This window comes from Rhipicephalus microplus, chromosome 7, assembly GCF_043290135.1.
Source record: "Rhipicephalus microplus isolate Deutch F79 chromosome 7, USDA_Rmic, whole genome shotgun sequence".
Classification (NCBI taxonomy): domain Eukaryota; kingdom Metazoa; phylum Arthropoda; class Arachnida; order Ixodida; family Ixodidae; genus Rhipicephalus; species Rhipicephalus microplus.
Window position 1 is genome coordinate 47,812,330 of NC_134706.1, and position 11,567 is coordinate 47,823,896.

The 11,567-nt window shown below is 44.8% G+C and overlaps 1 protein-coding gene across 1 annotated transcript in view; it reads left to right on the plus strand.

Annotated features, from left to right (window-relative positions):
* The window catches only part of LOC119179863 (cytochrome P450 3A41), a 43,746-nt gene that overhangs the window by 16,784 nt on the left and 15,395 nt on the right, over positions 1-11,567 (plus strand). Inside the window, exons 5-10 of the mRNA XM_037430987.2 lie at positions 1,750-1,875; positions 7,678-7,933; positions 8,900-9,030; positions 9,729-9,837; positions 11,381-11,447; positions 11,523-11,567. The exon at positions 11,523-11,567 is cut by the window's right edge and continues 64 nt beyond it. Coding sequence (XP_037286884.2) covers positions 1,750-1,875; positions 7,678-7,933; positions 8,900-9,030; positions 9,729-9,837; positions 11,381-11,447; positions 11,523-11,567 — 734 coding nt within the window. The remainder of the gene's footprint in view (positions 1-1,749; positions 1,876-7,677; positions 7,934-8,899; positions 9,031-9,728; positions 9,838-11,380; positions 11,448-11,522) is intronic.

Genomic DNA, 11,567 nt, shown 5'->3' on the forward strand with positions numbered 1-11,567 from the left:
TACGCTTGAGATTTATCAATAAACAGACAGACAGACAGACAGACAGACAGACAGACAGACAGACAGACAGACAGACAGACAGACAGACAGACAGACAGACAGACAGACAGACAGACAGACAGGCAAACCGGATGGACGGGTTGATGGACAGACAGATGGCGGACGAATGGATGGACAGACGAAGCAAAGTTCATCATCATTCACCTTGTGTATACGGCGTATCGACTGGGCAAAATTAAACGAGGATTCACGGGCTCCTGGCACACCTACGGAGCTTCGCCTACTCATCAATCACTCTATTTATATGATGTGATTGCTTTTCGTGTGAGATAGTGCTCCTAGTACCACTTCGTGTTAGTTTTTCTAAGTAAGCCTTTAATTGGAGTCAAAGTTATTTAAAGTTTCAGTCAGTCATACTCGTTTCTATGCGCGTTTTTCATCAGGAGCAAAATCTCATTATTTATACGTAACGTAGCGTTCACAATAGCAGGTCAAAGATACTTGATATCAAAGTGGATACCAGCAGAAAAGAGCCCGAGGTCAAAAGGTAGCTTGTGCTCGTTGCGGGAGCTTCCACTCCAGCACCTCCTTGGAGGGCAAGTAGCTACCAATAGCCGTGCGCCCTTTCTCACTCTCTCTGTAGGGAGTGGGCACGGTACCAGGCTGACAATCCACGTACCAAGGCGCAGCAACACGTATGTGTGGTCAAGCCTTTGGACCTCCACTCCCGTGTTAAGCAGCGTCACCATCACCGTAACTTGCAAAGCTAACGAAGACGAAAGAAAGCGAATGCGGAGCACGTTGGAGGATAAAAGACGGCGATGACGAACAAGTTAAGAGCGAAGTTAAGCGAAAAAGTTAAGAGCTAAGAGATAAGTGGCGAGATAACAGGTACTGCGGCAGCCAATCGCGGGTGACCAGACATGCGCGCCGCCATGCGGCAGCTTTCGCGGAACGCGTCCTCTCGCTAATTTCTGGGGTCCCTTTGTAAGCGAGGCAATCACACTACACTCCGTACGCCGCGGTTATTGCGAAATGGACAGCGCGGAACTGTCAGCACCAGGCACGCTACTCACAGCGTTCTTTTCATATTGTAAGCCATGTCCCTATTTGCAGAAAGTCCCATCCCATTCTTCCTGAACAATCAGCAAGGCAACCGATGCAAGTGCACCACCTGCCACCTTTTCTAAGTCTCTGCTCGGCCAGCCGGAGTCTAGATGTGCATGCCGCCGAAACAAAAGCGCTAACGTCAACACACTGCACAATCAAAACACATAAGTGGCACACGGAATTCGTATTAGGCAGTACCATTATCGATGATGAACCTATCAATAGCTAATGCCCTATAAACAAATAGCTTACTACAAGAAGTCAATGCAATCTTTTATCAAGGCTCAAGTAGCTAAATTTCATTCTTGCGTTATGTTGACCCAGGCAATCATTCTTGTAGCCTGTTGCAACAGAACTGTTTGTGGTCGAAGCACGTAAACCACCCTTTTCCTGAAAAAAGAACAGCTAAGTTCTTGCTTGCGCTTTTCGTTTTGAACTTAACCTGACGCCAGACTAACTTGTTCTCTTTTAACTAGCCTTGCATGCGGACATTTCTTTTTTTTTGAATGCAACAAAAACACTTCATTGTGTGCACAGTAACACGTTGTGCGGTGGTTTAAGACGTGTCCTAACGACCCCACACTACCATCCTGCACATGCTCATAGGCTGTGCCGAACTCCTCCACTCATTACTTCTAGGTAATTACGAGATTCGTGGACGACAACCCGGCGTATCGCAGTGCGATAAGTGCCGCACGTACAGACAGGTGGAAGCCCATTCGACGATGCATCTCACAGGCATTCTCTGCAAACAAGCTACGGCTGGTAAGTACGGCATCTTATTGCATATTTCCTTGAGAATCGTATCTATCTATCTATCTATCTAATCTATCTATCTATCTATCTATCTATTTACCTATCTATCTATCTAACGATCGATCTATTGATCGGTTGATCGATCAATCTGAACCCAGGCAAGAGCACTGAACGGGTCGGCGTTGATCTAAAAACCCGGGCCCGGGCCAGGTCATCTGAAGGGTTTTTCAGTGAGCCCGGGCTGAGCTCGGGATTAAAAGTGCGGGCATAGGTGAGGCTCAGGCTGGAAGCCACTAAGCTGTGCAGGGCCCGCTTATTAAATGGCCTATAGGTCAGGCATTCGAGCACACACGATTGTTATGCATTGAATGGTCTAAGACGCTTTGTGCCAAGCTGAAGCAACCCGTGCAAAGAGTTGGAGAAATTTGGAGCTCCAAAGATCAAGTCTGTGCTAACTCTCTACGATGCAACCGAGAAGCTCCTGCATTCAAGGATGAATGTATTCTTAGGTGACGTCCGTACGGCCAAGTTGACGGAATGGCCGAATCCTTGGAAGCCTTCAAGGAGCCTTCAAGTTACGCAGAGCCTTGTAACGATGTACAACTCAAAACTGAAGAAGCACCTTTACACTGCTTGGACACTCACTGGAAGTGTACAAGCTGAAGTCGAGGAAGCTGCAATTTTTTCGAATAAAGCGGTTCATATATGCGAGCGCCACAAAACCGCAACGTTCTCTTGCCGCCTCTCTGCCATTTCCACCTTTTTGGTGAGCACGAGAAAAAAAACCGTGCACGACAGAATAGGCGAAGTGTTGATTAACGTATATCTGTATTTACCACGAGGAGAAACGGGCATAGGCCAGCCGGATCCGCCACCAAAGAGTACAAGCCAAGAGGAATTTTAAAGAGTGACGCGATGCTGTGTAAACTCAGCCAGCCGACAGTGAGTTTGACAGTCACCTTCAGAATAGAGATTCGCGTGAAGACAGTGAGAATCTGCTTGAATGTCAGAAAGCCCAACATAGCAAATACTGAGGGCCTTCATTTCTTGCAAAAAAGTACATTTCATCCCGTCCACGAAAGCCAGCAGCGCAAGCATTTTTAGTGCAGCTGAGTTTGTGTTCCAACACAGAAGGATCTGCATGAAGCCGGAGAACGTGGACAACTTTCTGTTTTTGTCCAAGAGGTTTCTGCGGGCCTCTTCACACAACTACTCCGGTCGCATAGTTTTTGAGTGTGGCCCTTAGTCTCACTGGGGGGTTTTTAAATCTTATTTTCTAACTTTGTTTGACAAATAAGGGTGAACCTCGATTAGCATTAAGCATGGTGTGAAGCAGCTTAATTACATAATAAACTCATGTCACTTGGCAACTACCCTTGCGCGACAACCTTAGAACATAAACGGTTTATATTTCATCTGCTTTTGGTGGCTGTTCTTCATGTATAGTGTTAACGTTCTTTTATCTTGCGGGAACAAAGTATCAATCAGAAACCTTTTTCAGACAAATTTTAGTTGATGTTGGCAAAGCGAGTGTAGAAAACAGCATTGACAAAAATGTCCCGAGTTGGCATTTATCCACTTTTTCACGTTACTTGTACACTTTTCTCAAACAATTTTTAGTTTTTTTATTATTTCATTGTACTGTTATTGTACTAACTTGCCACGTGCTTAACGGGTAAAATTTCATTTATACTTCTCGGTACTAGGTACTTAAAACATGAAATGCATTTCGAGGCATGCCGTAGTTGGGACAGGATTATGTTCTGACCAGCTATAGGGCTTTTTCACGAGCAGCTAAAGATGCGTGCATGGGTCTTTTGCAATTCGTCCACCTTCAAAATGCAGCCGCCATGACCGTGGGAATTGCACTCACTTTGTAGGACTTGACAGCGAAACAGCCTAACTGCTGGCTTACAACCGCACCTAAAGAAACCTTTCGGTGCACGTACTGACCAGATTTTTTGTCGGATCACACCTGTCCGACCAATTCTGGGCCGTCCAGCAGGCCCACGCAGCAGCTGACAGGTTTGGCCTTGCGGTCCCGACGTGGGAGCCGCCTACTGCTTTCGAACGTGCGTCCTGCTGACAACAATTAGGTTTTGCACCTACCCACCCGCTATGATGTGGCATCATTATTAACCATCATGAGCAACTAATATCCTCTAGCCGTTCCCGGGCCGGGCCTGGTCATGAACACGGGTGTCCCGGATAAATTTGGTAAACTTTCGGGCCTGGACTGGACACAAGTTTGGAACCACGGGCCCAAGCCGCGTTCGGGCTTGAAAACATCAGGCCCGGGCTGCGCTAGGGCTAGGTTAAGTCATGTACGCCCGGACCCGGGCTAAGGCCCAGGCTTCATAAAGTGTGCCTGGGCCGAGCCGAAAAATCAAGCCCGTGGGGTGCTCTAACCCAGGCCCCCATGCCTACAGTAAACATCCACGTTCGAACACAAAAGTGCATATATGCCTGTCGTTCAGCTAATGAGGGAGTCTGGCTTGTTCAGCTTGAGGCCTGACATTCCGGAGACCATATAAAAGTTGCCTGAGAGAGTTTCGAAGGCCTGATTCAAGCACTACTTTGTTTCATCAAGATTTGGAGCCAATCAGACGTGCGCCTGGAGGGGCGAGGTTGATCATTGTCGGAAAGCATGCTACAGCGCAGCTGTCCGAAAGAGTTGAAAGCGCGTAAAAGTGCAACTTTATGCTGGTAGTAAGGCCAGACGGGAAGTACAGGCCATTTGTGACGTTCAATTTTCAGTAAAGATCAAGACTATACGGGCACTCCCGACGATGAAGGCGCCTGACTTAGAAAGTACTTCTAAAATATGGAAATACCGTGAAAGACCGCAAAAACATGGGAAGTCAGTAGCCTGAAGACATCGAGGGGCATCAGGTCTATTATTTCCACCGCTTCCGTTGAGGAAAGCTGTCGGCGTTTTTTTTTTTAGTTTTACTAAAAAAAACGCACAGTGGATTCGCACTGTGGATACTTGCGCACAAGTATTCACAGTGCGAATGCAAAACTGAAGTATAGTACGTTAAAATGAATTTCACAATGTTTTTGTCGATAAAATTACGGGAGGCGTAATCTTTGTCCCTACTTTGAACCATATGATCTAAAGCATTGCCTCCGAGATGCGGCGCACAGCAATTCATCTGTAGAGCAGACGACGAATGACAACTTGCCCTAAAGCGTGTTCTTCAGTCTAATGCGGCAGTTTTCGTGCCCCAAATGATAAAAATTTGTTATGAATCGTTTATGAACTCATTCAACATTCAATTCTCTTACCCGACGTGTTGCAAACACATGGCCGTCACAGCAGCTCCATCTGTGTCAGTAATGGAGAGGCACCACATATTAGAAGTCTCAGTGCTCTACGTATAAGAGTGAATTAAGATACTGTAGAATATCGTGTTCAAAATAGTTACTCCTATCTGCTAAAACATCCTTTTTTCGCCAAATGCGGTCACGTTTACTCGCGTTGGAAGCTCATTGCCGCTTTTCCGTTCCGATTTCTAGAATTCTCAACTTATCAGCGCCTTCTCGAAAAGCTCTGATTTGTACCACGAATATTGTCACTAAAAACAAAATAATGCAACATGTTTTTATATTACTGTATGATGGCCTTCGGTTGTCTATTTACGAGATTTTAGGAAAAATCGAAGATGGGTTTTTTTATTATTCAAATTTCAGTGGAGTACACTTTTGTCAATATGAGAACTTTGAGGCAATATATAAAAATTTACATTTGCCCTACGGCAGCAATAATTTATGTACCTAATGAACACACTATATCCTTAACACGTGTCAAGTTTGAAAACGCTGCTTGCATTACTTTCGGAGAAAAAAATGGGGAATACGTACTTTATTTTAAACTGTCGCAAAATTAGACATCTTTAAAATCTATTTTTTTAAGGTCTACAAACTTGAAACTATATGAATTCCTTCATCATTAGACATGCATTTCAGGTAAAAAATATCTTCCTTGAAACAAAAATATTTGTCTTTTTATAGCATCTGCAATTTTCGGAAATGACAGGTGACGAAATTGGTGCCTCCGTGTTGGTGAAGTTTGATTTTTTTTTCTCGTAAGTTATGCCGTTAATAATAAAATGAAGTTGACCTTCGGGCTACCTGGTGAGAGGTGTACGAAATATAAAATACTCAATGAAATCTAAAATATCAACTTTTGCACCCATGTCGATCTCTCGTGGAATCTCCCAAAGACGAAATCGACATGGGCAGGGAAGGTAGCGCGTAGGCTAGATTACCCCTGGTCATTATAGGCACATTGAAGGCATTTGACAATTATCTCAGAGTGAAAGCCCGGTTCATACAAGATCTAAAATTACTTTACTGTCAACATTAGTGTCCTAATTACCGAGAAATTAGGCTAAATGTAGCACATGATGGGCCTCACTGGTGGGATATTTTATAAATGATCCCGACACGTGAGAGCATCCAACTATGATTAATCAGTAGAAACAAACTAGCGGCAATTAAAAAAGAACCTTCCATGCATTGGGAGACGTAATAAAATGCTGCTTGTCCGTTTCTGTTGGACTTACAAAAAAAACGCCTAGTGGTACTACGGCGAATGGTGAGAGTGGTTCAAAAATTTCGTTTTTGCCTGGTTAGACTGGTTAGGTGGTGCCATCTAGCGGGCTCAGTTGAACCAATCAAACAGACATTTGTTCAATGACCGTTATTGCTGCTGTGGCTCTTGCTACTTTCGTTCTGCTGCTACTGTAGTGTCGGTGGCTGCTCAGTAGAGCCGGGCAACGTTGTGCACAACAACAATGACGTGAAGCGGGCTGCTTTTAAGCGGGTGATCGGAAGTGCGCTAACGCAATGCGGACCGCTAACACGTGATTTCAGTTTAAAGTATGCCCATCCCGCGCACAGAAGTGGCAATACGTGGTTTCTGTGCCACTATTTCAGCAATCAACATCGACCTAAGATTTGTTTTTAGTGTCCCTTTACGCGTGAACAGAGGGTATTCCGTCAGAAGGCGAACGTTCGCTGGAGACAGAAAATTAGCTTGGCAGATGGGATTAAGGAGTTTGCGAGTATTAAGGATTAAGGAGTTTGCCAACAAAAAGAACGAAACTGCGCTGACTGGCGGAATATGCGAGGGCTGTTTGCCTTGCAGGGGGCGTTGTCTGGCTGATGATGGTGACGATGTGGATATTATCTATAAAATCTAGTCCTGTTTCAATTTCGAACTTGCCGACTGTTTTATGTCTTTTCTTACACTGTACTGTTACCTTCGCTTTTTTAAGACTTGTTGTAAAGCTGCTGCTAAGCCAAAGGGGTATGTGAGTCCGTCAAATCGGTTTCTGAGGCCCATGTGCTGATATTTAGGCGCATGTTAAGGAACCCCGGCTAGCCAAATTTTCGGACCCCTTCAATACGGCGTCTCTCATAATCGTGGAGTTGTCTTAGCACGTTACACCCATAATTTTTATTTCTTATCTTCTTTTTTATTCACCAATATAGCGTAGCAAACCAGAAGTTTTTCTGGTGAAGCTCCCAGCCCTCTTCTTTCAATTTCATTCCTTCCCTTCTTCCTTCAACTGTCTGTATCTTTATGACGCAAGAATAAATTGAATCCCATTAGCTTTATGGTCTCCGCGATCACTTTCGGCAATTATTCCGGAACCAATTGCGCAGGCCACGTTTCGAACAATAAAAGGCCAGTGCGAGACGCGCGGACTTGCACAATATGGTAACCGAACCTTTTGCATGGTGTCCGCAGCGCGTAACCTGATGTAAGATACGGAGATAATAACAGTGATTCGAGTCGGCCAGTTTGTTCCAGGCATGGTCGAAGCTGTGGACGAGTTCCTGGAGATCCTCGAGGACCGAAGCCGCTTTAGCCGAGGCTCATCCATCGGTGAGCAGATTGATGTGGAGCCACACTTGAGTGCCCTGGCATTCGACCTCGTTGCCAGGACAACGTTCGGCATGCGCGTAGACGTCCAGAGAAATCCAAGAAACCAGCTTTTTGTAAACGCCACGTCGGTAGTTCCGGGCTATATAGCCTCTCTCTTCCAAACGGCGACACGTGAGTTGTTTCTTCTCTACTTGCGTTTACAAAGTTCGTGGTTGTGCAATGGTTAGCCGAGCGTTCGAAAGTGTTAATTGAAGCATAAATTCAATCAACGGCGAATTTAGGTGAATAAGGCTAAGAAACGTGAATTGACGAAATATGAATGAAATTTGAAGTGACGTAAGCACGATTACAAATCTACTGAGAACGTCAAAGTAATTTAATAAGTGTGTCATAAGATAATAGCAGACACTATGGGGGGGGGGGGGGGAGGGCGGTTATGTAACGTGACTAGAAATTGCGATTTCATTTTGAGAAATGCCGTTGTATAGCGTTCCAAAAATTTGACCACCTGGGGGTCTTAAGTGTGTGAAAGCACACGGGCATCTTGCATCATTTATTTATGAAAATGAAGTCGCCACGACCCGGATTTAATGTCGTGACTTTTTGGTCAGCAGCAAAGCAATATAACGGCTTCACCGTCATAATGGTTGAGGGTATTTGTGAAAAGAGGCCTATTTTTATGAATAAGAGCTCTCACAGGGATTTCGATAAGGTGAAATACTGCGCTTTCATGGGCTCTCATCATCACCATCATCATCATCATCATCATCATAACTATGTTCACTGCAGGACAAAGGCCTCTCCCACATTCCGCTTGTCAACTTGGTCCGGGCTCTTTTGAAAGGCTCCCTAAATTACTTTGACGTCTATAGTCACTTTCCCGATCTCGGAGAAAAAGAGGCCACCTGCTTTCTGTGCAAATGTTGGGAGCGGTGCCGTCTATGGCATGACGCGCACGTATTCGCCCGCTGGCCTAGCCATCACCATAGTCAGTCTCTAAGTCACAAAAGGTACGAATCCAGTAAGTGCTTAGGCAAAATTAATGTATCAGTCAACAAATGGGAGATATTTCTGTACACACATTGTGACTAAGTTCATTCGACTTCTTTTGTGCTCACTGTATCCAATGCTTTGCAGAGTTTTTCTCGGGCATCAAAGGCTTCGTGCCACTCATGATCGCCCTGGATCGATGGCTCGGCGCTGATGCGTTCCAAGCACTGGCCGTATGCTCCATACCGGCCATCGAAATGCGAAGAAAGGATCCCAAGGTAATGTAAGGGGAGTCCTGAATGACCTCTCATGCTTGGTGAAAAGAAAACGTACCTGGGTTCCTTAAGAATTCGACTAAGACGACAAGTCGGCGAAGTCTTTTTTTTTTTTGTCTATGTCGAAGAGTCGATCAGCTGCCGATCCAGTCACCATCTCCTAATGTGTTAAATAATCATGTCACGCCATGGTGACGTCACAAATTTTGCGATTTTTGACATAATGGTGTGACATCACATGATGATTGCATGCCTCACTCATGTTGAGCTAGACGGTGGAAGATGCCGATGGTCGACTTACGCGTTTGATGCAGCAACGTTCTTATTTCAGTAGAAGAATCTTTCAAGTTCACTTAGTCGTTTTCTGATACACGTAGTAAGGAAGATTGATGTATATTTAAGTAAGAGTTTGTGAAAGCTATAAGCGAAGTCAGACAGCATGAAAACTAAGCAATTTTATGGACAAGAACACTGTGGTAAATCAGAAGGTGTTTTGTCGCTGCTCGTGTTGTTATTGCATTACCTGAAACGTCTTTTTGCGCTAACTGTGGTTCCACCTGAAACGTGCTTCTCACACTGTGTACAGTATATCGCTTAACCTCTGAGAAAACATGTTGCAAATGTATTTTGGTTGACGTTTTCACCGCAAAAAGCGGCTATAGACGCATTGTATTGAAAGTTCTCGGTGATGGTTCCTACAGCTAATGCGACCAGACCTTCTCCAGTACCTACTGGAAATGAAATTCGAAAAAACCCAGGTTGATGTGCGGAGTTTCTCTTGGACCAAGGAAGAGTGGCAACACTGCAAAGGTAGGAGCTCGGCGTACTTCAGTGTTTTACCAGAGTGTATCTATCGCTAATAGTCTTTTCGGACGTTTACCTCCTATTCAATATTCGTAGCTGCTGAATGTACCGTTTCCTTATAATAAATATATGATGCGCAGCTCTCGCTTAGGGCTTAAAATAGCGATGAACTTAATTTTACCCTTCATAGTAAGCAGTTTTAAATGCTGCAAAGCTTCATTATTTAATCCCTACATATTTTCTTTCAGGGACGGTCCCTCGCCATTATTATTCAATTACTGAATTCCTTAAAGCACCTTCATAATCTTTCCGCGGGTATTTTGTTTTATCGCTTAGTGGAGCACCTTATGTATCGCTTTATTGTTACAAGATTTGTTCTAACATAGCTTTATTATGCCCCAACTGTGACTGGGTTTGAGACCTGGTTTGGTTTTAATCAAGTAGTTAGTTATTGTTTCATCCTGAGATAACTTTCCGTAGAGCTAGTTTATGAAATAAGACTCGAAATTAAGGGGAAGGAGTTCACAAGTGCCGTATGTGTGTCATGATTATGGTCCCCGGTTTTTCATAAAATAGTGGTATTGTCGAACGAGTTACAATGCTGCGTTATAAGGGTATAACTAATTCTGCAAGCGGGTGAAAAGGGACAAAGCATCAAAAGAACAAGGATAACGTGCACCTTGTTAAGCACATAGTTTATCTTGCTAAAGAAAACCAACCAGGACTATGGTGTGTCCTTGTGCAACACCCTCCCTAAAAATGTTTCACCCGGTGTTAGGCTTATGTGATTCTTAAGCGGAAAAGAAGAGAAAAGTGAGCCCCGTAACTCTCTGTATCAGAGTGCGACACCTCAACAGTAGCTCAAAAGGGATGGGGGTAAGGAGGGATTAAAAGGATAGAATTAAAAGATATATGCAGAGAGAGGAAGGAGAGAGCGAGGCACAGGGACAGCGAGCGACGGAAGTAAAAAGGAGAGAGGAAAGATGGACATGGTCGCAGGAGTCCGAGGACGGGGCACCACTCTTGTCGGCGTCAGGAGATGGCGTAGGGCGAGTCCAGTCGGCCAGAGCTGCGCTGCCGTTGGAGATCGGCGTCAGGAGGTGGCGTAGGGTGAGCCCCGTCGGCCATAGCTACACTGTCGTCGGAGATCACGAGGGCACAACCGGTTGGCACGAAATCCAGCGAGCGAGTCCAGTGTTAGGGTGCCAAAACCGGCGTATATTGAAGCTGTTGAAGTTGTAAGCTCGCGTGGTTATCTGATTGGCTAGTGAGGTGTCACAGCTGAGCAAGGTTCCGTTGTGATTGGTACAACGCATTCGTATGATTTCAATAAATTTTTGTTCAAGCATGGATGCCTATTCAAGTTGTTCTGACACTTGGCGCTCGGACACAAAGGTCTAAGATTCAAGTCTTGCTTTGTCCAGAAACTATTTCTTTGATTTTATTTATTTTTCATGCCAGTGACCAGTCAATTCTGACGTCTCCAACGCTGGGACAATGTCGACAAGGACATTTTCAATGTGCAAATAATGATTTTGTCACCTTTTAGGCAAAGACAAGGTTCCAATGCCCATCAGGGATGTCGCTACGAATGCTGCCAACATGCTTCAAGCCGGGTATGTTATATCTGATCGGATAAGAACCCACGAATGAGATTTTTTTTGACAACCTGCACTTTTGAAAAACGACAGGTTCGAAACTGTCGGCGTCACGCTGTCCCACTGCCTGTACTGTGT